The sequence below is a fragment of the Archocentrus centrarchus genome, chromosome 17 (assembly GCF_007364275.1).
Source record: "Archocentrus centrarchus isolate MPI-CPG fArcCen1 chromosome 17, fArcCen1, whole genome shotgun sequence".
NCBI lineage: Eukaryota > Metazoa > Chordata > Actinopteri > Cichliformes > Cichlidae > Archocentrus > Archocentrus centrarchus.
Window position 1 is genome coordinate 11,147,276 of NC_044362.1, and position 27,281 is coordinate 11,174,556.

General features: G+C 39.9%; 1 protein-coding gene across 4 annotated transcripts; it reads left to right on the top strand.

Moving 5' to 3' along the window:
* The first annotated feature begins 871 nt into the window (after nucleotides 1–871).
* tbl1xr1b (TBL1X/Y related 1b) lies at nucleotides 872–24,284 on the top strand. 4 transcript variants are annotated; one of them, XM_030752713.1, is made up of 16 exons: nucleotides 872–1,076; nucleotides 2,948–3,014; nucleotides 8,258–8,361; nucleotides 8,554–8,699; nucleotides 9,426–9,642; nucleotides 10,962–11,094; nucleotides 12,518–12,659; nucleotides 13,012–13,075; nucleotides 13,165–13,262; nucleotides 14,037–14,097; nucleotides 14,528–14,649; nucleotides 16,449–16,523; nucleotides 16,650–16,777; nucleotides 17,217–17,382; nucleotides 17,522–17,623; nucleotides 21,615–24,284. In XM_030752713.1, exons 3-16 carry the CDS (start codon nucleotides 8,304–8,306, stop codon nucleotides 21,639–21,641), a joined length of 1,539 nt encoding a protein of 512 aa, XP_030608573.1. In that variant the 5' UTR covers nucleotides 872–1,076; nucleotides 2,948–3,014; nucleotides 8,258–8,303; the 3' UTR covers nucleotides 21,642–24,284. The 4 variants fall into 4 exon arrangements, with proteins under 4 accessions (XP_030608573.1, XP_030608572.1, XP_030608575.1 ...); XM_030752712.1 differs by lacking the exon at nucleotides 872–1,076 and adding an exon at nucleotides 1,314–1,502; XM_030752715.1 differs by lacking the exon at nucleotides 872–1,076 and adding an exon at nucleotides 1,343–1,446.
* Nucleotides 24,285–27,281: the final 2,997 nt, after the last annotated feature.

A 27,281-nucleotide genomic window follows, 5' to 3' on the forward strand; every position in this document is an offset into this window, starting at 1 on the left:
TGAGTGGGATGATCAAACTGCTCAGAGGCTGGGGGGGTAAAAAATGAGCACTGCAGTAACATACATTATCTGCTACAGACAAATCCATCTCTCAGCTACACAGCTAATCAGATACAAATGAATGCCCCTTTCACACAGTTTCCTTCTGATTACATGCAAATACAGCACTACTGCTGTATTATCAGTGCTGATTTGGTTACAGATGATGGGGCAGCTTTGGCAGAACTCTATTTAGCCGTGACTAATGACCAGTCCCTGGTAATTACCCACACATTACTGTGTTGTGGCAGTTGGTTTATGAACATGTGCAGCGTGTGAGAAATAAAGCGTTCATTTCAAAGACTATTATTAGTGGCAAAGTGGAAATGCAGTGTAACAAAGGCCGCACTAAATACTGTGCATTAGGCATCTCACCTTATGCCGTCACACAGGTTAACACATTCAAACAATTCACGCTGTGATGCAGCACACATTTAACTGAATTTTGAAGATCGATTATTTCTCATCAGTGTTTTTTTTTTTTAAGATATTCTAAATCTTAAATGATTGCAGTACAGCGTGACTGTAATCTTAATCGTGCACATGGGCGGAATTAGGATGATTATGGATTATGTGTGCAGCTAAAAAAAAAAAAAACAAAAAGACAAAAAAACCCTCAGATAAATCAGTGTAAAACACAGATTGCGCTGATGATGTAAGCTTGTTGTTGACTTTCCCAGTCTGAATGACTGAGCAGAGGAGGGGGGGTGGGGGTGTCATTAATCCAGGGCTCGTGGTGACTCGCCAAGAGAAAATGGGGGGTAGTGGGGGATGGGCATGGACTCTGTTATGACTGGTGCTTGGCTGCGGGATAAACTCTCCGAGGCCTCTGTATGGCTTTTTTTTTTTCCTCCAACCTTTTTCCATCTTATCGCTCGCTTTCAGCGAGGACATGCGGCTTCACGTTGGTGTGAACGTATCAAACGGGCCAGGAGCTTGTATTTAATCATCCCCGGAAGACATTTTTCAACCTTTCAGTTTTCACACCCCAAAACACGGTGTGATTTTTTTTTTTTTGGTGGCTTTTTCGAAAATAGGTTAGTTACCGTTCTAGCGTTATGTTCCAATTATATGCGGACGAAATGAGAAAATTGAGTCATCTTTTACTCTGATTATTCGACCGAGCAGACGGGGAATATTTTTTATACATAATGCGCTCCCGTCGTCTCGGGTTAATCTTTATGTTGAGCTTTCAGTCCGCGGTGCTTTGAAATAACAGTTGTTACAGGCAGCTCATTTTTGCATGTCGGGTCACTCCAATGTGTCTAATGTCTGAAGCCGTCGCTGGCCTCTCAGCGCCTGGCGTTAGCTTTAATGTTATAACCTTACCATAATTAATATATGTGGGAAAACGACCAGTCCTGCAATCGGTTAAAGAGATGACATGGTTTGTCTTGAACACGAGAGGTGTGGAAGATATCGCCAACTGAGTTTTTTTTTTTTTTTTTTTTTTGTCCAAGTAGGTACGAGATTGTAGCTAACTTGTTAGCATAGCACGCTAGGTTAGTCAGCTAGCTAGTTAGCTTGTTGGAAGGGGCTTGGAGCTGCGGCGGGCTGGACGACCTCGCGGTACTTGTTTGAAATGCGGATTCAGAGATGCTAACTTTATTATGGTAAATTGTTATGAATTAAAAATAAATAACAACAACAGGGGCGAGTATAAGGTTAAATTATTGGATTGGTAAATGCTGGTAAGTGTTAGTGACGAGCGTTAAATGAACCAGAGTGCGGACCGCCTTGCCTGGCTGGCATGTGTAGTGCGGGTACGGCCGCCGCCGAGGCTAAACTAATGTTAACTCGCATATTTAGTTATCCATGAGCTAACGCTGATTAGCAGTGCAGACTGCCGTTGAAATGGTTACACAATTACATAATTGTTATTTTTTTGAGGTAGCGAAGTTAAATGGAATAAAAGACGATTACATCTGGAATGCCAAGGCCGGTAGCGCCCTTTCTCCCTGCACAGTGATACATGGCATGTGGGCAAGTTTTCAGCCTGTCTACAGTTACACTCAAACTATTTAAATGCATTTATTCACTGCTGCTCTTAATAGATGTGCTGACAGACGATTTATTTTAAACAGAGTTGCCTTAAAGGCGCTTGGATGTAGTTTGAGTCATTTATGAGCACACGCTGTGCTGGTAGTGACTTGTCACACACCAGAGTTCAACTCATTCATTCACCACCAGCTCCCTGCACACCAACATGATGTCAAATGTATTTAACTTGGCTCCAGCCACACAGACGACCTTTTGCCTGAAATGGCTGAACCAAACAAAATCTGAATTGCGTAGTAACATAGAAATTAGCACATTCACAAGTGAGGTGTTAATATTATAGGTGGCAGTCTTATTTATTACATTGAAATCACAGGGAGAATGTCTGTGGTTCATTTCCTTTTTATAATACAATGGCATGCTTCCCTTTTAGAGAAGTACTACAGGGAGTTATTCCATGCATGGCACACATATCCATTTGGTGTTTGAGCTTTTTTGCATTGCTGACCTACTTTCTTTCATTGTTTTGTGACACACCCCTTCCTTGAGAGCCTTTCCCTCTGGCTGCCTTTTTACCCAGTTGCTAACAAGCTGTTGCTAAAATGCCCATTCTCAGTAGGGTAATTTGTCATGGCGCTGATAAAGAAACGGCGTCCTGTGTGACTGTTTGGCAGGGCCTCTGTGCTTCTCAGAAAGCTTGAGCAGATTATTTACCTCTAGTACACTGGGAGAGTTGGGCCGTAGTGTAAAAACAGTGTCACGAATCTTAAATGATGTGGAAGTGTGCTTGCTTTTTTTTTCTTTTTTCTTCCAGTAATTTCACACCACACAACCTTTATTTTTATAATAAACTGTAGTGTGTTACTGATTTTGAAATGGGGTATTTGTGTCTGTATTTTTCTTTTCTTAGGGGCTGAAAGTTCTTTTTGAGGACAGCAGCGCTATGATGCGCCTCTGAGGACATCTCGATCACATGGGTAATGCATATCATCATTTATTGTTCCTTTGTTGGTGTTTTCCCCTCATATGTAGCTATTACTTTTTCTCTTGTTGAAGATTATATTGATAATGCTAAGTGTAGGAACTCTTCTAAAGAAGAGGATGGCAGTATTTCATCTCACCAGAGGCCTGAACTACAAAACAGGATTTGGGTTTTTTGGGGTTTCATCTTTAACTCAGTGTTTTTCATTATTGCAAGGGTGGTTCACTTCTTACAGGAGTAGATCATCTTGGTAACTTATACAGTAGATATAACCTATTTACATTGGAGATAAGAGCTCAGCAGGTATAAAATCACCTATTGACCAATCAGGTTGGTGTAAAATAGTTTCACCACTCCTGGAAAAGCCCTCTGAATTTGGTGTGTGGATAGTAGGGCCTGATTTAGACTTGTGTGGGGAATCATTGTAGAGCCTATGATGTAACCTACATAAGTGGCCGACGTCATTGTCGGCATTTATGCTTGTGCGTGGTGCATTATGCATTAATTACCGTGTGGTCGTGTCTCAGTATTTTATATGCAGTGCCAAACCAATAAAATGCTGGGACTTTTTTCCCTCATGGGTCCCCACTCTGTTGTGGTCAGTTTTTTTTTGTTTGTTTCTCAGTGCGAACAAATTTGTCCCTCTATTTTTTCCACTTCTTTGTACATTCCTTCACATCCATTCTGATGGTTTCAGCAATCTCTCTCCAGGAATTTGCTGACATTTGAAAGTCTTTACATTGATGCTATGATTATTATTCCTTATACTGAGACAATTGTTACTCTCTCACTGATAAATTTAAAAACTGCAATGAAAATGTAGCTGGAAATGCACAAGAAGGACATGTAGTTACATTTCTAGGGAGGTGCATGTCAGGTTATGGCATAGATTTCTTTCTTTCTTTCCCCCCCTTTGGCTGCAAGCAATTTTGTTCTATATGATGTAATATATGATCCTAAAACAGGGTATCAATTTGTGCTTAGGTGAAATGTGCACATTCTCTAAGCATACATTCTGATTGTTTTATTTATTCTTTAATTACTGTAGTTGAAAGAATAAAAGAATTGTTTTAAACACATCGAAACATGAATATGATTTAATCTGTGGTATCATGCCGTAGTAACTCTTTTTCAGTCTTACTTGCTAAAGCACTTAAAGTGCACACACATTTATACAGCTATTTTAATATTATAATTTGCATCTTAAGAACAGTCATCCTGCTGACTTATCTGCAGCAGCTGTGTTGCTGTCAGTCTGTATTATATGTTTGACCTCCTCATTATTTTTCTTATAATGTCCTCTTGCTTTGTAAAAGCAGTTGTTCTGCTGCCAGTAGACCTGTGTGTTTGTAGCTGGTCACATGCTTCCAATGCCGCCCTTTTCATGTGAGCGTGCTAATAGCTAGATTTGGAAACCCTGAGTTGACTTATCGTGTTGCTAACCACTGTCATGTGACCTCTTAGCCTGTTGCTGATGTTTGGGTAAATGAACCCAGATAAGCAAAATATTTCCTGGGTATGTTGAACTTACTAACATAGTACAGAGCCCAGTAGAAGGAGTATGAAAGCAAATGTTGATCAGACAACATCAATAGGTATCATCACACATGTACAAAAAAAGCTTGTATTACACAACATGTTTTTGTGTCTATAAATCAACTGTTAAAGCTCTGACATGCCCCAGTTGCAGCTCTTTATCAGCTAGTCTTCATTTGCATGTAAATTCTACATTTCTTCTTGCTTTTTACCCAGTGTGTTGACTGGGTAAATACACTTTGGTCATTCACTGGAAGTTGTATAATGGGATATTGAAACTTGTTTGTTAATGGTGTGTAGTATTTATTTAGAGAATATTTTAATAAAATCTTCCAGCTGCTTTTAGAGAAGACCTTTCATACTGTGTGTCATTGTAGATCCACATTATGGGAGTGTCTTTGGCAGGCTTTCTTTGTTTGTACAGCTGACTTGTATGCTGTGTTTTACACCTGCGTAAAGTATTTAAAAATTTGGTGGGTGGTCAAAAAGTTCATCAGCTTGTTCTGTAAAAGTTCAGTTTTAAGAGGGTAAATGAAGCTGAAAGGAAAACCAGAGAAACTGGAGGGAGAGCAAAATACCATGTAGCATAAAATTACACCAACCAAACCAGTGCTGCTAAATTCTAATTATATGAAGTTATGTTTTTAATTTCTAAATTCCTGTGGTTAATCAGGCTTAGTTTCATGCTAAGTCACGTATTTAACTACATACTTAAATATCTAGTCTGGCCGAGGTGGCAGCCAGCGACAGTTTGAATATCAATGATATTTGCCAAGTTTAAGCTGCAATGTGAAGTGGGCAGGATCCGAGTCAAGTGTTTCTCAAATAAACGATGAAAGATTGAAGTGACTGCCGCTGAGGGTGAAGGGTACCATTGACTGAAATATGATGGGGTAGTAAATACATTAGAGGGTTACCTAAGCAACTGAAGCCTGGCATACATGTGATTTGCCATCATTAGTTAATCTAAGTGGAAGAATTTTACAACAGTATAAAGTCATAGTATTTGCTTTCTTTTTAGCTTTTGGCTCTGTCGTGTAGTGGGTAATGTGTTTACCTTACACACAAAAGAATCCCAGGTTCAAGACTGGGAGGAGACACAAACCCAGCCTCAGGAGTTACAAGCTAGCGTACTCCTAGAGCTGGTGCCAAGCCTGAATAAGTGGGAGGGGTGGCTCCATCTGCAGAGGCCACCCCTTGAAATGAGGGTGCAGCCAGAAATACCTTCTATTAGCTGGCTCTTTATGTTTTTTACCTTACATCTGTGGTCCTCCTAAATTGTTCAGTCTGTTTTTCGATGCTTAAAATGGTTCAGGTCTCTGTTCTCCACTCTTCATCGTGCCCTCTCCACGCACAATGAGTTGTAAGAAAAAATCCCCAGTGTTGTTATTGTTTCTTTATTTAAGTTCAGATAAATGAGCATCTTTCCAAGTGCAGTCACATTGCGCTCTAATTTAAAAATCCATCCAGCCATCAGAAATATCCTCCTGTTTTCTCTCTTTTGATGATGACAATGGATCAGTGTAGTTGGTCCATATACACACATTCACACACCCAGACACATCGATGATGCGACATGAAACTAGTGAGGCAATTTATTATGAATCTCATAATAATGCTAATACATAATGCATCTGTGGCGAAATTGGAGAAAATTCATCTTGATTGGTGAGCTGTCGCTGATCACTTTGACAGTTTTCAAACCCCGACTTCGCCGGTGTAACTCTCAACGTGCAATACAACCAGCTGATGCACAAATCACTTTATATGCAGACAGGGGCTTTACTCTGTGAGACCTACATTGGCATAGTGCAGATGCTGCGTGGACCCTTTTCAGACACGGGACACACAGCACTGCTGGCTTTGTTGCTGCAGCAGCTGCCCCCATCCCTTGCACAGTCAGTAAGAGATCTCTTCTTGATTGGAAATTGCAAATATGCTTCAAAAAATAAATGTCAGTCTTACTGCAAATTTGATGCCAGTGTTGACTAGGCGTGAGAGGCATGAACATGTCATGTGGCAGACGTGCACCTATCGGTTATTGTGACTGCATGGTGTGTTGAAAGCGATACATAAACGTTAAAAGGTCTAAACTATAAATGTTGCTGTCACAACTTCTACAGAAACGTGACCATGATTCATATTGAGGCACAAAGCCCTCATGTTCAGATGCAGTCAGATTAATCCGAAGAGATGCATGTCTGAAAGGGTTTTACGTTGACAGCTGACTTATAACATTTAAGCATTGGGAGTTATGTCTCTAAACCATCAGGCTGATAATTAAAATTTCATAAGAAACTTAAAAGTTACCTAAGAGATACTCACAAGTCTTTGCTCACTCTTTGGGCCTGACTTGTGTTCAGCTTGGTGGTAATTAGGCTGTCCAATTTTGAAAGGTGTTCAAAGAAGTGAGAATATCTTATTTTTATATGAAGTTCCTGTGTCACAGATAGCAGTGGGATCACTCCCCTGGGGAAAAGGGGAAAAAAGTACTTCTATTTTCTTAAAGTTTATCTTTAGCTTAATCATATTATTAGTGATTTCTCAGTGTTGAGATTTACTGGAAATTACTAGTCAGCTAGGTGAATTGGTTGACTTTTTCCTGTAGCTGAGCTCTCTTAATGTCCACTGCTGCTGTGTCACTTACACAGCAATGGTGATGTATTGTTTGAGAAACCAGGTTTGTGCTCGATAAGCAGGAGTGCTGTATCAGCTTGCATTTGTTGCACCATAATCATGAAACTTTGAGATTTGATGGAGAACACAGAGCACTGTGACAGTAGTATACTGGTGGAAAGTTTCACATATTTTATTTACACATGTTTTTAGTAGTCTTTTTCTTTTTTTTTCTCTCCAATAGAGCTTTGTAAGATTGTGATTTTAAGCTTTTTGCTGAGTTCTAGTCATGCTGCTTCACTGTGAGAAACAGTATCCAACAGGACTTTCTGACAACCTTGTTGGGGATTGCTGAAGGGCTTGTACTAGATTCCAGCCTTTTTGGTAGAGTTGGTCTTGGATCTCAGCCTTTGGGATGTGGCAGGAGACATGTTGACTTTTTCAGCAGTCTGGCATGGTGGAAACAGTTGAAGGTTTGTCCTCATCCAGTCCCCTTGCTTATGTCCACAGTCCCAGTTAAACAGTGCAGGTTCTGCATGAACAAATATGGAGGACAGACACAAGTATTGGGTGGGTTAATGCTGAGGTTTAATGCCTGTCCCAGGAGTTTTAGTCCAAAACACTCTTGTCTGCCTAGGAAAGACAGACAGTAATTATTTCCTGTTGTAGGTTAATGAATGGAAACTGGTGCCCTGCCGAGAGCCAAGTGGTTTCTGCCACCACAAAATACAGAGGAACAAGATGTCGTCATTTATCAAATAACATTTGCGATTGCCTACTTCTCTGTTTTGAATTTCCAAGATCTAGGTCAAGTAAGGTGATCTTTTTGTTTTGTTTTTTTGTTCTTTTATGGTTTAATTTTAAGAAATATTTTCCATCTTCAATGTGTGTGTGAGACTCTTTTGCAGTTGACTCAGTGTAGCTAACTTGTGTTTTTACAGTCCTTTTATGTCAGTGTTGATTTCAGCACATCAGAGGCCACTCCACTGATGGAGATGCAACTAAAACTCATTTGCAGCTCTCTTCTACAGCGTCTAATGCCAGCGGCTTTTAATTAACTCTCTGCTCTGTGCCTTATTTTCACAGGCTCCTCTCCTGTGCTGACCCAATGGTTTAATCGCCAGGACTAAAAATGAGCATAAGCAGCGATGAGGTTAATTTCCTGGTTTACAGATATCTGCAGGAGTCAGGTGTGTCCAGCAAATAAATATGTGATAAAATAGCTCTGCTTACAGTTATAGTGGCTGTTAAATACACTGTGTTACTAGTTTAAAAGTTAATTCAGAAGCTGATATTGAATCTCGCTGCTTTTGATTATGTGGGAATGAACTTTGAAATAAAGTAGAATAAACATCCTATTATATGATCCAATCTTTCTCCAGGTTTCTCCCACTCAGCATTCACCTTTGGCATAGAGAGCCACATCAGTCAGTCCAACATCAATGGAGCCTTGGTGCCCCCTGCTGCCCTTATTTCCATCATTCAGAAGGGCTTGCAGTATGTGGAGGCTGAAGTCAGCATCAATGAGGTCAGGCTCCAGTTTATACTGTAAAGAAAAGGTGCAGTGTTTGCTTAAGTGTCATTTGCTCTGACAACAGTGTGACCGCTTAAATTTGAAATTCTTTTTGAAATCATGGACACCAGACCATCCACACTGTTATCAACACACTGTTCAAAAGCCAGAATTTCTGTTGGTATGAAGGGGGGGGTGAAATAACGATTATTGCAGAAGATGCTTTGCTTAGTTTAGCAATACAATGCCAAACACATTCTGCATGTGTAACAGCTGCCTGGCTCTGTTAGAAGAGCCTGGGTGCTAAAAGAAACCTGTCAGTGAGTAAGTAGATTCATAGTCATCCCCCCCCCCCCCCCCCCCCCCCCCCCCCTTTACCTCATCCAGTTTTTTGAAGCCAAGATGGCCACTTTGAAAATGCTGATCTCGAGGCTTCAAAGCAAGATTTCAGAAACCAACGTCCACCTTTTTTTAATTCTGTCTGTGCTTCCAAAAGAACGCTGTTAAAAGAACACCGCAGTGGAAAACATGAGCGATGTGTGCAGACGTCAGGGTCAAAAAGAAATGTGTAATTTCCAGAAGAACAGATCTCAGTTTTAACATTTCATATGTTGTCTTTGTACTATTTCCAGTTAGATATAATATTTAAATGATTTTCCAATCTCCTTTTTCTGCATATTCTCCCATTATTCCAACTCTTTTGGTAATGGGGTTATATAAAATTAAATGTTCTCTGTGTAGGATGGCACCTTATTTGATGGACGGCCCATCGAGTCCTTGTCTTTGATTGATGCCGTAATGCCAGATGTGGTCCAGACCAGGCAGCAAGCCTACAGAGACAAGCTAGCCCAGCAGCAGGCAGCAGCGGGCAGTGGCAGCAGCACGGGACCACAGGGAACCACCAAGAATGGAGAGGGCGCTGCCAACGGGGAGGAAAATGGATCCCACGCCTTAGCCAGTAAGTTTGCTCTTGGTTGTAAACAATCAACTTCTTAACAACCAGCTGTGTTTTCTTGTTTCAGGCAGGATGTTATTTTGAGCTGAATGCCTGTTCCGAGCAAAGTAATGCTGACGAATTTTCAAACACTGGTATCCGAAAACACCTTACTTGGGTTGAGGCAGTGCAACCTTAATTAATGTCACAGTCATAAGTAAAGTCATGAGTCAAAACATTTTTGCTAATTTCACTAGAATGGGTTTTCTAATATTGTAAAAGGCTTTACAGCTTGCTTAAGTTAAACCCAACTCCTCTGCTTTTGTTTGCATGCTTCTGCCTTTGTGACTTGTTTAATCTTTCCCGTGACACCTGCCTTGCAGTTTTAGGGTTTTGTTTTCTGTAAAATATTTGCGGCTTTGTTGGTTTTGTCTTATCTGTGTTGCACAGTTTTCTGTTTTATTATTAAAGGAAAATTGCAGTCCAGCTTATTTCCTCCCTTTTCCTAGCATGTTTTAAATGTTTCTGAAGGCCAGGTTCGCATTCTCACAGGTCAAAGTGACATCATCATGAGTTGACTCAGCTAACTTAACTTGCTTGTATTTTGCTGAGTGCTCTCATTTGCTGCACTCTTAAAAAGAGCACATTTTACATTTATTTTACTGTGTTTTACATGCACAACAATAGTTGTGTGCTGGACCTTTAGGACTTCCAGAACATGGATGACCTACAACTCAGTACACGCGTTAACACCTCCGCACTGAGCATGCTGCTCTTCCTGTGTGGACACAGTGGTGTTAATCATTTAACCTCAGCACATCACTGTTGTGCTTAAGCCACTCTGTATGGAATAAGTTCAAGCAGTGATGTACATGTGTGCTGCTGTGGTACTGGTGCAGTTTGCATGTTAGATGATGTCAGATTGTCATTATGAACTCTCGTTAAATGTGATGCAGTTTGCTTGCCTGGTTGTGAATGTACTTTGCACAATAATTGAAACCTTGTTAAAGGAATATATTTATTTTCAAACAGTTCACTTTTTTGGGTTGAATGAAGGGAAACTAGCGTGTTCTTACATAATAACCTGTCACCTTTTTATGCCTTGCAGTAGCTTTCTTTCTTCACCATACATGCCTGCCTTTATACATGTAAAATACATGCATTTGCATCCCCTCAGAAGTACTTTGACTAGTTGAGGCAATTCACTGTGCTATGTTTAGATTGCTTTACCCCCAACTTTTCCAACATTGCTTCCTCTTTGCCTTCTGCAAAATAGGACAGTAGTTAATGAGTGTTAATGTAAAGCTTCAGTTTAAGTTTCTGTTTCACACTCTTTCTTGTAGATCACCACTCAGAGATGATGGAGGTGGACCGGGATGTGGAAATCCCCCAGAGTAAAGCCATGGTCTTGAGGGGCCACGAATCGGAGGTTTTTATCTGTGCCTGGAACCCAGTGAACGACCTCCTCGCCTCTGGGTCAGTATTACCGCTTTCTGATGGAAAAGTGGCAGTAGTTGGGCCAACTAAGCATGCGTTTCTTTAAAACGTTCATATTATCACCTTTTCACAAATAATGCAAATGGCATTTAAATGCCCTCAGCCAGAATGATTCAGTTCACCCCTCTGGTTCTATTTATATCAGAGGCAGATTAAGTATTTTAACCCAGAATTTACTCATACATCTTGATGATTTGTTATGAAGAGGAGTCTTTTTGTCAGCTAGATTTGTAAAACATAGCTTATCCTTTGTAAATGCAATTTTAGGTAAATTTTTCTTGGTGTATGAAAAGAATAGCTTGCTTTGAAAAGTCAATCAATAGCTAAATGAGTCTTTCTTGAGTAGAGTCCTGGTGTTTTCGGTTCCTGGACATTTCCCTTTCCACTTCAGTGTAATCACACAGAAGAATCTCCTAATGATGGGTGTAGCGTTTATTAAAGCGCTAAATATGCTGACAAGATGAACTGACTAGACTCGTGTCTGGTGTTAAGTGCAATGTTATATTCTTCTCTGTTTCAGGTGTCAAACTCTGTGCACTTTGTTGCAGGCAGATAACCTTAAGAGTAGTTTCCATGCACCTCATAGGTGAATGGGCTAAACCACAAACATTACAGCCACTCTGCTCTCATTTAATATCTAGGCCCAAAGTTTGTTAATCTCTTAGTCAAACAAACCCAGTCATAAATCAGTTCTCTCCTGTGGTTATATCAAACTTTAACTTATCCGCTCCTACTCTCCAGTGTTTGTCAACATGGCTCAGGGGATGTGCCTGATTTTTTTTTTTTTTTTTTTGGAACAAGATGATAAAGAAGAATAATGCATGCAATCCAAAAGGATGCACAAGCTTTTGTGAATAAAATGGTATTCTGAAATAAAGCCTTGGTCAGCAGGAAGTGAAGCTGTAACATGGCCAAACAAAACTAATACCGTTTTAAACCTTTTTCTAACTTAAACAGTTTATTGTTAATTTATAATAGTAGCCAGCCAAAGGTAAGTATTCAGCTGGCTGGTTGCTGCGTATTCAACAGTCTTGCTCCTAAGTATCTGCATGCATCTTAAAATGAACTAGAAATGGAGAAAAAAAGCGATTACATCTGGAACAGTCCTGTAATATAGGAGGGTCTGCATAAGGGGCCAAATATCCACATAAACCGACGTGAATGAGTTTTGTGCTTGTAAAATCTCTTTCTCCTTTTTCTTCAACAGATGATGTGAAAAGGTTTGATAGGGATTTTAAAAGGTTTTGGATTTGATGATTTGGGTTCAGGTTCGATAAAATGCCTTTAAACCCCAACCCTACTCAGGAGCAATGATGGTCAGTTTTATAACCTTATCAGTACTGATTTTAGAAGTCAAAGTCATGTGGGTGTGCCTAATGCAAGGTTGTCTTGACTCATTCAGGTCTGGGGACTCAACAGCACGGATCTGGAACCTGAGCGAGAACAGCACGGGCGGATCCACCCAGCTGGTTCTGAGGCACTGCATTCGGGAAGGGGGCCAGGACGTACCCAGCAACAAAGACGTCACCTCACTAGACTGGAATGTGAGTGACTGTGTGTGTGTGTGAAGCCAAAAAGTGGAGCGCACACACAAACACAATCATACTGAGTGCACTGTGTTGGTAATCTAATCTTTGGGTGTGTGCCTGTGTGCATGCTTATAACCACTGATTTTTCAGAAGGCATTACTTCCAGCTACAGCCATATATAAGGGGCACTCCCATGAGGGGAAAGGCCTTTTACACAACTGAGCTGCAAACTTTTTTTTACTATTATTTACCTTTTACTGTTACTGTCAATGCACAGCACTTGAAATAAACGTCTTTCATTTAGTCGTAAATATAATTTAAAAAAGACCAAATAACTGGCTGCAATGACAATCTTTTTTTCTATCAGAGCGAGGGGACATTACTAGCAACAGGCTCGTATGATGGCTTTGCTAGGATATGGACAAAAGATGGTAAGACTCTTGGCATTACGTGCTCATAGCTTTTCAGGCATTTGTCCTTGGTCTCCTTCCAAGTTGCATTTGAATATTATTTCTTTCAGGTAACTTGGCCAGTACTTTGGGTCAGCACAAAGGCCCTATATTTGCACTCAAGTGGAATAAGAAAGGAAACTTTATCCTTAGTGCTGGTGTAGATAAGGTAAGCCATATTGCTTTTTAAATTCACATATATATATATATATATATATATATATATATATATATATATAAAATAATACAGTTTTTGTTTTTAAGATTTTGTTTGGAAATCTTTGTCCTTGTGGTTTGAATTTCATGTCTGACAAAACATGCAGTTTGAACACATTGTGTTGGGGTCTGATGGTCGTTACCCACAGTATTGTACATTTTATCGAATCAAATTTAAAAGCAGATGAATCATAATAAGATTCTGCTAAGTTACAAATAAATTTGCTTTTATGATAATTTAATTAAAATAATTATCTATAATTTTCTCCCTCTTGGAGAGGGAAAGCAGTAACGTATTGATGTCATGTCGGTCACAGATTGATCTGTGCAGATATTATGGCTTTGACTCAGTATGTAAAGCCATCAGGTCATTGCATTTCACAAATGTGAAGGATGGCATTTCATCTGACATAGGAAACCCATCCTATCAAAATGATCTATACATAGTTCAACATTGCCACCTAGTGTACAGAAGTATATTGGCACACATGCCTGTTAATAACCAAGTGCTGATGTCTTGGCAATACAAAAGGCCTTGTGTGTGATATATTAGTGTAGTTCTTTAGCTTCTCTGCTTGTGCACATTATTCAGGTAAAAAATGTGACTTCAAACATTTTAAAGAAGATAGAAGCATATGAAAACGTTTTATATTCTATGTAATGGTTTTTGATTTCTCTTTATAAATAACAGTAGTTTGTCATAAATAACATCTCTGTCTTTGCACAGACAACAATTATTTGGGATGCACACACGGGAGAGGCAAAGCAACAATTTCCTTTCCACTCAGGTGAGTGACAGGAGTCAGCTGGATTGTTCCACATGACTTTTCTTGCTGGAGTGTTTCTGTTTTTAGGCATACGTTACCTTTTGTTGAACTGCAGCGAGACCACAGTGAGAAGACATTCAGTTATTTCTGTCAAGTCTTTTTGCACGCTGTGACTGATCTCTTTGATCATGTGATATTCTACCCAGCAGATCTGCACATATTGCACAATAGTTATCAGTTTAGTATGACATTGACAGACTGGTGCTTTGAATGAATAGACAAAGTTGGGGGTTTTTTTTGTTTTGTTTTTTTAAACAAGATATTATATAGATCGTTATCTGATCAAGTGTAGCAATAAGAAATCTATACCTTGATCTTCATGTTCTTTATGATCTTACTCTCTCACCTTACTGCTGCGTCAGTCTTAAGCTGTATCTTTACCTCCCCACAGCACCTGCTCTGGATGTAGACTGGCAAAGCAATAACACGTTTGCCTCCTGTAGCACAGACATGTGCATCCATGTGTGTAAGCTGGGCCAGGACAGACCTGTGAAGACCTTCCAGGGACACACGGTGAGGATAGAGCGCTTCTGTGTTAGCGCTGCATCTAACAAAACAGAAATGCTCCGAATGAAAACGTCTCACCACACATAATACTGTGTTATTGGCAAATTGTGTATAAAATATCAAAAGTAAAAATAATTATTCTGGCAATATCTACAGGGGGGATTAAAAATATTAATAAAAAATGAAGGTGGATTGTTGGTAAAACAGCTGGTTAAACAGTGCATACAGTCAACTGAGTGACTTCCCGAAGATGCTCATCTGAAAGTGCTGGCTGTGCCTGCACCCCCCCCCCCCCCCCCCCCCCGAAAAAAAAGAAATCATCATCGTCAGAGCTTTCAGACGTTGGCCAAAGTGGTTAGCAAGAGGAAACTCATTTGTTATCATTGTAAATCACTGAAGCTCGGTTACTTGCTAATGCTTGTTGTGTTTCTATACAAAGCACAGATCATAACTGATCTCAGAACAGTAAAAGCAGAGCCAGCGGCAGCTTGCCTCACATGCTGGTTTCCTATCAGTTTACTGTGACAGACCCGAGGTTTATCCACAAACCACCTGAAAAGGCTGTTGGCCTCTCAGCTTGCCCAGATCCAAGTCATTGTTAATGGGAGACAGACACGCCCGTAAAATGGAGACAGCTACTGTTTCCTGTGAGTACGAAACAGTTGAAGCTTCCAGTAAGAATAGCTGACTGCAGCCACAAGATGGCAGTAATGTAAAGGATGGATGCAAACAGGCAAGGAGCTTTATGACTGAGCTGTTTGAGATGAAAGGCAAGGGATTGCTTCTTCTTTGTTACATTTTAATTAATGTCTAATTTTAGACAGCACTGCTTGCCTTTCTTGTCCTGACGGATCGGCACTGTGTTAGATAATATCAGGGTGGCACTGCATCACTGTAGTCTCTGATTAAGAGCACTGTAATTTTAATCAGAGACTGCATCACTGTAGTCTCTGGTTAAAATTACAGTGCTCTTAAAGTGCATTCAGGGCTGAGCCAAAGTAATACCAGATTCTTTTGGGCCAATACCAATTTTACTGTGAGCAAAAATCTGCCTTAATCATGGTTTTCATGTCTGTCACAAGCCTGGCAGCCCACCAGGCCTAAGTTTACCCACTGCTGGTCATAAACTCATTTATTACAAACAAAAGCTACAACTGTTAAGTAAGCTAAGGTGGAAGTTAGCTAACATTTATCCATATAAAAATAGCTTTAGAAACTAAAAAGAAGTTTAGAAAATAAAGACTCAATAAATAAATAAAGAACCAGATAGACGTTATGGCTTAATGTGTTTTTACCTGTTGAGCTGATGTTCATCCACTTAGGTCCACTAATTGAGGCAGGATAAATCATTCATTGCTCTATGCGTAAGAGGTAATTCAGTGCACTGCAGCTGTTAGAGGTGCATTACTTTCCTCCTGTGTGCAAACGTGCACATTCACAGCTCACACTTATATCTGTGCCACCGCACAATTAGCAGTTGGAGTTATAGGAGGTGGTTAGTGTGACATGAGTACAACATTTAAATAATTGCGTGAATCAGCCCCCAAGACCCAGCAGCTGCTCCTGCTAATTTCTAATAAATTAGAAAAAGTTGTTTAAAAATCACAGTCCTGGTGATTTGTGTTTGGTCAAAGGCCGCAGCCTCTTTGGTGGCCACCTAATTTTATTATATGCAGGAAAAACCTTGTATATTGAAAATGGAAATTATCATTGCTTATTAAATTTCCAGCAGCCCTTGTTAGACTATCTGTGGCTGTGTACACCAGTCATACTTTTTGTTCACTCTCAGGTTTTTCTTACCCTAGAATGAAGTGAACGCCATAAAGTGGGATCCTACTGGCAGCTTGCTGGCCTCCTGCTCTGATGACATGACTCTCAAGGTTGGTTTACTCAACAAGATGATGACCCCTAATGCAAAAGAACAAGCTGGGCCTTCATAGGAACACTGTATATTTTTGAAATGTTGTGAGTATAGATTTTAAATGTCTTCATTTTCTCGCACATAGATTTGGAGTATGAAGCAGGATTCGTGTGTCCATGACCTCCAGGCCCACAGTAAAGAAATCTACACCATCAAGTGGAGCCCAACAGGCCCTGGCACCAACAATCCCAATGCTAACCTCATGCTGGCCAGGTAAGAATACAGTGAAACACCTTCCCTGTTTTTCAAAGGGTATTTCTCCATTTACAGAGGGTGGGTTAATGCTATGTGAGCATTTTCTTTTTGAAATTGCCATTCTGAAGAGCTCAGACGATTGAACATTTTTGAACTACCCAGGTGAATACTGTCAGTGCTGTTTGGTGTAAGAAGTCAAAATCTCCTTAAGAGTTAAATCATACATCCCCTCTGACTGGATTTTTACGTTTTATTTAGGGGCGTTTTTTTTAGATTTTATTCTGTAGTCTGGAGGTAGTTAATGTTTAATCAAAATAAATGGAGGATATTCTTTCAGATGAGTCCAATATTCTTTCATAGATGTGTGATGTAAACTGCTTGTTTCCGTTTCAAGTAGCAGTCATGTCCATGAAGCGCTGTATTTTATATTTGGCTCTCTATTTCCCTGACTCTGCAGTGCATCGTTTGACTCAACGGTGCGTCTGTGGGATGTGGAGCGTGGGGTGTGCATCCACACACTGACCCGCCACCAGGAGCCCGTCTACAGTGTGGCCTTCAGCCCAGATGGCAGGCACCTGGCCAGTGGTTCCTTTGACAAGTGTGTCCACATCTGGAACACTCAGGTCTGTGAAGAGTCCTTCAAATTAAAACCAGACACATCAATAAATGCTGAACTAAGGTATTCTAATGATGTTGCCTCACACTGATACATCTGTGTGTGTGTGTGTCTGTCTGTCTGTCTGTCTGTCTGTCTGTCTTCAGACGGGTGCTTTAGTCCACAGCTACCGAGGGACAGGAGGGATCTTTGAGGTGTGCTGGAACGCCACAGGGGACAAAGTAGGAGCCAGCGCGTCAGATGGATCGGTGAGTTTTGCTGCCTGAGCGCTTCGTCACGCACAGTAATGCCACTTCTGAAAGTAGCATCCTCCCACATCCACTCTGGCTGGTGTGTACAACTTTCACACCACCTTCCTGACCACAGAACTGTCTGCCCCATTTAACAAAGTCTTACGAAGGTAACCTGATAAAATGGCCTGTGATCAAAATCTGGGTTATAATAAAGGATGGTCCAGTGTATCCTATGCCAAAGGAGCTAATAATAGTCTTATAGTACCTACTACTATTATAGTACCAGAAAAATTGACTGTTTGGCTGCAGCCCTGATTACTCTGTGAGCCTCTGATAAATGGTATTTCACAGTTTCTGTTAAATATTAGGAACTCTTCACATTTGTTGTATTTCTGAGTGTTGGTGCCACAGCCAAGTAAGGAACACTGCAATCAAGTGCTCTATTAGTGAGGCGTTTGTGGTCTGTTGGACAGAGGGAGGCCACTGGGGCATCAAAGGACTGTAACAGCTGTCTGTCTACAATTCAGAGATGCGTTTTAGCCAGACTAAAAGGTTTTTATCTTGAATGAAATTGTAACTGCCCATAGGGAACTTCTGTGAGGAACGTCAGAGCTGTGGACCCACTTGCTGTTGAGACGATAGAAGAGGCCACTGTGCATCAACTGCTGAATGTATTGGCTAATTACATTATGAGCTGATATTGGTAGCATCTCTTCCATGACAATCGGGAACAAGATTGTTACTTGCCCTTGGTGCGCCGGCTTGTAGCTGAACTAAAAGCTGCAGCAGTGGTATCTTTGTCTCTGTCAGTGGGCTTTGCTGCTAGTGCTGTGGTGCTGCTGTGCATGATGTGTGGATGCTTACAGATCATCCAGGTACGCTTTGCATTTAACTGTAATGTTGTTTCTGCAGGTCTTGCATTTGCCAACCACAAATTAGAAGTACAGTTGTCCCTCGCTATATCGTGGTTCACTTATTGTGGCTTCACTGTATTGTGGATTTTAAAAAAAAATTAATTCTGTATTGGAGAGTTCTTGTTATCGTGGGATTTCTCAGTATATAGGTATTTATATTACTCCCCATAACTGTGTCGATCACTCAGAAGAAGACATCAGTTACGCCTACGCCTAGCGGAAATAGAAGTTACAGCTGAGGGCAAAGATAGTGCACCACCTGATGAAGCGCTGCCTTAATCATTCAAGTTGTAGTAGGAGAGTGGAAAAGGTTTGTAAAGCCTTAAAATCTATATAAATAATAAAACAAATATCGCGGGGGTCTCTGGAACGTAACCCCCACGATAGGTGAGGGGTCACTGTAATGCAAAATGATTTGTCCCTTCGGTCCCCTTTTGCAAACTGACTGAGCAGCAGGAATGGAAACCTGTGACTGGTAAGCAGCTACAGTGCAGAGGGGGTTTCTGTTTTTGTGGCACAAAACAAAAAGAGGAAAGGAAATTTGGATGTATATTATGGATTTGCTGTTATTTGAAAGTAATCTCCAATTGATAACTGAAATGCCAAACTAATGCACAACATTACTCATTACATCACAGTTATAGTACTTGTGCAAGGTACTTTATAACATGTTTCCCTGAACACTGTTGACAACTAAAACTGGCTGTCTAAACAGCAATATTATGATGATGTCAAATATTGAAAGTGGCTGACATTACGCGTTTGTAAAAATTTAATATAAATATGTAGCATAATAATTTCCTGTTGTGTCACCACTATGGTGATGCTGAAATTAGTTTCCAGTATGTGTTTTAGTGTGTCAGGCTTTGCAGTTACATCTTTTTTTTCTGACCTGTCAAACCTGTACAAGCAAAATGTGTAAAAACCCACTAAATGATCTCCATCCAATGTAGACGAGCTTCAGTTCAAACACACAGTCCCAAATCTGAGAAATGCATTTCTCTTTTTTTCACGTGACTCTCAAACTTTACTCTTAGGTGGAAGTGAGTCACCAGATTTTCCTACTAAATCCAATTTCCACACACTGCTTATAATTTGTGTTTAGGGCTGCAGATATTGATTATTTTAGTAATCAAGCATTCTATCGATTATTCCATCAACTGATCGAGTAATTGGATAAGAAATAGTTTTGTCTTACTAATGAGCAGTGATAAATGTTGAAGGGGAAAAAACCAAATGAACTGCTCGTTGGTTTCCGTTTTAGAAATTGCACTGTTTTTAATAGTTTACATCATCTGCCAAAAAAACTAATCCCGTTATTTATTTATGTACCATATTAAAAGTCTGATTTTTTTTTTTTAAAGAAAACATTTTCTTAAATGCAGAAATAATCACAAGTATAGTAATGCCAAATATAATGAGGTACACAAACAACCTAAACTAAGACATGCAATAAAACAGCCTTTACTCCGTCCTCTGGGAATGATTTCTTACATCAGCAGGAAGCAAAAAAAAAAAAGAGTTCTGACTGTGTTGAATCTCCTGGATGAGGTAGTTTGTTGTGTGTTAATGTGTAGGTGTTTTTGTTCGTGTGTGTTTGTGTGTCTGCATGTTCAAGTGTGCTAGTGAATGAGTCAGTGTGCGTGTCTGTAAGCCTTTAAAGGAGCATGAAGAAAAGTGAGCGCATCAACAGTCTCAGAACTGGGGTGTGTCCTGTGTCCAACCCAACAGCCCCAGATCAGCAGCTCAGCAGCAGAGTTTTCCTGGCCCATGTGTGTTTTCAGTGGCCTATGGTGAAAACTATATATTTATATTTTAAATATTAATACTTTATATATACCTTTACTGTAGATTTTCACTGTGTAAAAGAAACAGCGTTAGATGGGAGCAGCCTGTTGATCAGATGGTTTGATAAAGGTAATGGCTCTGCCTCTTTGTGTGTTTGTGCGTGCGTGTGTGTGTGTGTGTGAGTGTAGACAGACTGAGGCTTCACATTAAACTGCGACAGCCTCATCGTTACTGCTGCTGTTATGCTGTCAGTCCTTTTGTTGAAAAGCTGGGGCCTACTCAGGCGTAATATTCTAATACTCTGCTCACACTCGTGCTCCTAAATACGTTTCTATTGCAGGACTATTTTTAGTGACATGTGGGTGAAATGCTCATGCTTACAGGGTGACACCAGAGCGCTACAGATTTGTGGATGCATCAAAGCAAAAAAAATTTGCATTGACAATTTTTTAAAACCAGTTACTCGAGTTACTCAGTGAATCGTTGCAGCCCTTTTTGTGTTCATCTATCACCACAAACTTGTGCAGCTGCATAGCATGCCAACTGGTAAAATCCTGGCTTTTTATCACAGTTGCCGTTATTGATTGCACAACTTAGTTTCTATTGGCTGACAGCGTGCAGTCAAGCCTCACAAACCACAGGGATAAGGGCGAGTAAAGCAAGATGTGCATTATGAGTGCGTATGCCACAGGTATTTATGTACTTTTATGCAGCTCTGCAGATTTGATCTTGAGCTGTTTTTGTCGTGTGGATTTGCTTTGACCTGCAATCGATCATCCTTTACTTAAAGAACTTGTTCAGTTACTTTGCTGAAAAGCTGCTGAAATGATTTGGAGAAGCACTCAGTCCAAAGTGCTGAGGAGGTTTTCAAACTGAGGAACTTGTTGGTTTGGGATGTTAATTCCATCCATTTTAGAAAATGCTGGGAATTCATTTTTTGTGAAAAAAAAAAAAAAAAGTTTGTCACTCCCTCTACTTATTTCAGTACAGTGAGTGAATAATTGTTGGTTTTGGTGTTGTGTGTTGCTACACTGAAATGTCTACTAATTTTCTTTACATATAGCAGCCAAGCCAATTTGTGTTCAGTTTCCTCGTTATCAGCAAACCGTTTTATTGGGGTTTATTATCTTGCTTCACACATTTGTTTAAACAAGTCAAAGGGCAAGTATGGCCTTCTGGTAACTTTAGATCAGTTTATGGTTTTTGCTCCGACATTGTATTTACATGTTTGACTAGTAGAAACTGAATCTCATGGCAGACCACGTATCCTTATGTGTAACCGCATACGCCTTCCTGTTTCACAGGTCTGTGTACTAGACCTGAGAAAATGACACTCATCGGGGGGAGCCATGGACCGACTACGAATGTGTACATAGCCAAAACGACTGTCCCTGCCTGTCCGCCACACTGCTGTAGTCCCACAGATGCCATGGCCTGCTGTTACAGCCAACTGGAGCGCACCCTGCCTCATATGTACTACCCAAGGACCACACCCTGGCCACACACAGTTTTTATGCACATCCATCAGATATGTCAGGTCTTTATGGAGTTTGCTCTGCAGACCTGCAGGAATTAAACATTACTTTGTTATCACGCAGTATAAAACGTGTCACCACAAACCAAAACAACAGGATTCCTCTTGATTTCCTTTTTTTTTTTTTTTTGTCCTGACTTGTAAAGAATATTGTTCTCTGGTGTGTGCATATTGCATATGTCAGCATTTAGTGTCCTGTGGACATTGTTGTGTTGAGTTTGGATTTAACTGATCTCTGTAAATTACATGTGAGATGGGAGAGGAGAGAGGGGGTGGTGGGAGTTTTTTTTTGTTTGTTTTTTAAAGATGTTTGTCTTTTAAAATGGATGTTCAAAGTTGTTCATTGGGAGATAAATTCATTTACTGCAGTCTTTAAGGTTCAAAAATGCAGATGTACAGCTAAGAAACGATTTATAGTTTTGTCAACTCTATTTTTAACCAGTAGGTTCGATCCATTTTTGCCATTTTTTAAAAACTAAATATACAGCAGTTAATCAAAGGTTGAACTGTCCTTTGTTTGCAACCTTTATCCTCAGAAATGGTTTTCAGGTAATCACAGTTCATCAGGTTATGTTGGTACCCTGAAGAATTCAAAAATCTACAGACTGAAAGATAATCTGTTGTGTAGCTTTTAACACAAATGGCATCAGTGCTGTTAAAGAGCAATCAGCTTCAGGTTCCCATCTTTGAAACTGAGCTCATCCTGGATCTGTCTTACCTTCCGAAAAGATGGATGTGAGCTAACAGGACGCAGCAATTACTTGCTGAGAGAGAGAGAGAGATGGGAAAACTGGCCCATTACTGCTCACATTCATTTGTACAGGTAATAGTCATAATTGTGCTTGTTTTCTCAGTTAATGGCTTGTTGTTTTTTTAGTGCTTTATCATAATGAGGCTTAGTTGTTCTAATTGATTCTGGTTCCTGGAAGCAATTAGAACAGCTCTGGAGAAGTACTCTGGAGTATTGCTTCCTCTGCAGGCAGTCTTTGATCCCAGCTTTTTAAAGCTGGATCAACATCCACTTTACATCCCAACGGAAACAGCTGATCAGCTACAACTGAGTTCATATTTCAGTTTGTCATGTGGAGCGGCGGCTTGGAAACTTTTGCTCTGTAACGTGCGGCTTTTGTGTCTAGTGTTGGCCTAAGTACACACTACAGTCCCTGCTTTGGTTTGCTGTTGTCAGGCAGTAGTTGCCCAGCATTAACGCGCGCACACACACACACACACACACACACACACACTCTGGAGACAGGCTGTGTTCAGGCCTATGCACGGATAGATGGCGCTTTTGTGTGCAGTGTTCAGAGTTGGCATTTTGAAGCAAGTCTGTGCTTGTTGAAAAGCAGACTCTCAGCATATGACTTGATGTAACATGGTATCTGCATATAATATATATAAAAACATATATGAATATATATCTATGCTACTACAGGGGATTTTTTTGTGTATGCCACTCCTACGCTAAGGGTGGATTTTAAAGTAACTTTTTCGAAGACTCTTGAAATACAGTACATGATGATCTTGTGCATCACTGAGGGTTGTGACCATGAGAAATGGTTTTTATTTATAAAATACCATTAAACAGTCATAGCTACATTTAAAAAAACAAACAAGCAACAGAGTAGCCTTTTTGATTATTATTTTTTAACCTGCACTTTAGACTCAAATGGAGAAACTGGGAGATGTTTATCCAAACAGTCGCAGACAGATCTGATTTAAAAAGTCCTGCAGGACGACTCGATGTAGAAAGCGTTGTGTAGGTAAATTAAAGTCGACAGTGTCTCGTCTGACTCGTAGGGCACTTCAAGGTTGAAACAAACCAACTTCATGGCATTCCAGCTCTCATCTCGTAGCCATAACTGATCTCTTCAGCTTGATACGCACACATCGCTGGATAATTCAGAGGTTTTGTTCAGCTTGTTACTTTTTTGTTTTAAACAGAACTGAAGCTGAAAACTATGTTGAAGTTCGCTTTAACGTCAGCAGTAGTTAGACTGAATCACAAAGACACAATTTCAAATGATGTCTATGACGGTGGAATGGTATTTTATAATGGTTTGTTTTTAGATGATAAGCTTTTTACACTGCATTCAAGTGTGTTTGCTATTTTTTGTTCCTACCGAAAGTACTAATTCTATCTTTGCTATGATGGAGAGCCCTTGAAGGTTTTGTACTGATCAAAACTTTTGTAATTTTGATTTATTTGTAGCTATATACTCAAAAGGAACAAAAAAAAGAAAAAAATCTGGATTTAGTTGTTGATGTATTATAACACAGAACGTGTAAATACCAATTTTAAGATTTTTTTTTTTTTGTCTTTTCCCTTGTACTCTTTCTCTCTCACTCACATGGTTGCAGTCTGCAGCCTCCTGATCAGACTGTTGTAATATCACTCAGATCTCAAGGTCTAGAATAAAATCTATTTTGATAATATCAATGTCTTTGCGCCTTTGCTGTTATTTTACATTGTGTTTGTGGTACTTCCTGAATGAATGGGGGTGCTCGTACACCAGTAGAAGCTGCAGTATTTCATTTACAGATGATCACATGCTCTACTCCTCAGTCAGTTTACCACTATGATCCTTCAGTGTATGTATTGGTCATGGTGTACAAGGATTACATGTGATGAACTTGCACTTTCCTCTGGAATATTCTTCTGGTTTGTTTTCAGAATAACACAAAACTAGTTTGGTGGGAAATGATTAAAATACCAGGTGTTGTTCTAATATACTGATATTCAGAAATGTCAACAAAAAAAAAATCAGTGATGTGTATTTCAAAAACCTGAAGTGCAAGCTTAAATTGGACGGCATATCTGAAATCAGTGTTAAAAAAAAAAGACTAGATAAAGAGCTGATCTGAAGTGCGTCTCCCCCTCCAGACTCTAGGTCCCCGATTTCCAAATTTACTGCTTGAAAAGAGGACTTTGGACCACTGAGCAACAGTCCAGTGCTTCACTACAGCACTCAGAACAGCCAGGCTGGTTTGTTTGATTGAGGTACAAGCAATAATTATCAAAATGAAAAAAAAAGTCCTTAAATATTGTACAGTATATGCAATGAACATAGAATGAATGAAAGTTTACCTTTTTAAATTAAATGATGATCTATATTTCATGATATTCTGTTTTCTTGAGATGCACTGGTATTTTTATGATCACACTGCTCCTCTCACTTAAATCTATTTCAGTATTTATAGGGTTGTTTGAAAGTCTGTTTAACAGTGGAAGTTAGAGTGAAGCTCCATGAAGCTCACTGCGGACACTACAAAACTGCCAAATATGCCTTATAATTACCATAGTTATGCATTCCAAAACACATTTGTGATGAGAAATTTCTGCACGCACATTGGCATGAATGTAATTCTGTGCTTTTAATGGTTTCTTTGAGTGTACGGCTTCCATTCTTTAAAAAAAACAAGAACTGGGTGCCTGAGCTCGACAAAATGAGACATTCACAGGTGTGAACATCTCTGACTAAACAATCAGAAACAGACTTCATGAGGGTGGCCTGAAGGCCTGACATCCTCTAGTGGGCCCGGTACTCACTGCCTGGCAATGTCGAGCCGGATTGGCATTTACCATAGAATACTATAGAATATAGAACTGGCAGGTCCACCACTGGCACCCTGTGCTTTTCACAGGTGAGAACAGGTTCACCCTGAGCACATGTGACAGACACGAAAGGCTCTGGAAAAGCCGTGGAGAAAGTTATGCTGCCTGTAACATTTTTGCCATTTTTTTAAACTAAATATACAGCAGTTAATCAAAGGTTGAACTGTCCTTTGTTTGCAACCTTTATCCTCAGAAATGGTTTTCAGGTAATCACAGTTCATCAGGTTATGTTGGTACCCTGAAGAATTCAAAAATCTACAGACTGAAAGATAATCTGTTGTGTAGCTTTTAACACAAATGGCATCAGTGCTGTTAAAGAGCAATCAGCTTCAGGTTCCCATCTTTGAAACTGAGCTCATCCTGGATCTGTCTTAGCTTCCGAAAAGATGGACGTGAGCTAACAGGACGCAGCAATTACTTGCTGAGAGAGAGAGAGAGAGATGGGAAAGGCACAAAAGGCTCTGGAAAAGCCGTGGAGAAAGTTATGCTGCCTGTAACATCGTTCAGCATGACCAGTTTGGTGGTGGTATCAGGATGAAATCCTTGGACCGACTGTCAGTGGGTCCTGGGTTCTCCCTAGTGCACAGCAATGCTCGGCCTCATGTGGCGAGAGTATGCTCCTCCGTTTCTGGAGGATGAAGGAATTGATACCATTGACTGGCCCCCATGCTTGCCTGACCTAAATCCAATAGAACACCTCTGGGACATTATGTTTCCTTCCATCTGATGCTGCCAGGTTGCACCTCAGGGTTTTCAGGGTGTCTTTGAGTTCAGTCCACTGTAGGTTGACAATTTTCATTTCCATCAAACTATGTGGCGTCCTTTCATTCCTAACACATTACCCGGTCCATATCAGTATAGATGTCCAGCATGATTTCTTTTCCCCCATTGAGATCTGTTTTCAAAGTGTTCCTTTAATTTTTTTTTTTTTTTTTTTTTTTTGGAGTATTGTGTATATCCATCCACTCACGTAAATCTTTTAATAACTGGTGCTGAAGGTTCTACAGTGTCTTTTAACTTGCCGGGCCTGTTAACTTCTTGTTAGTGATCATGACTGACTACAACTGTAGTTTCTCTTTAGCAGCATTAAAGAATTTCTTTGATAGCACTTGTCAGATTGACCAATTCTCAGACCAACAGGAAAATCCAAAAAACTCAGTGAAGATCTAAGGAGAACTGTAGATTCACATCAGTTCTTGGAGCCATTTTTAAACAACCGCAGATTCCAGGATTATAAATCCAAACAACCGTACCTAAGAACAAGTTATTCAGGTGTGTCGTGACATTCATGCCCATGATCAGGGTGTGTAAACTTCTGATCCTGATTGTAGATCATAAAGTAATCTGCGATGTTTGTGCTTTCACTTCTGATAAGAAAACCAAATGACTCTTATAATGACAAATGACACTACAAGCCTATACCTTTTTGTACTGTAGACAAAAGAATTATAAAACGTATCTGGAGTAGCAGTCTTGTTTTCTGCTGTTTCAGCTTTTCATTGAAGCTCCTTGTTATATTTAGACTACTTCAAATATGCCACCAAATTTCAGCCTCACATATTTGTCATATATACTCAAATTTTGAGTGAGGTTTATGGGTAATAATAATATAAATACCAACAAAAAGAAAAAATATTAGTAATAACTAACTACTGGTAATAAAAAGGGGGTTTATTTGCGTTTATGGTCAGTCAGCTGAAAAGTCCCTTTAGGCAGGACTCACTGTATTTTTGATGGTAAAAATGTACTGCTAAATAATTTATTAATAATTATCAGCCCAAATCCCCACTGATAAGTTGCATTAAGTCACGAAATTAAAAC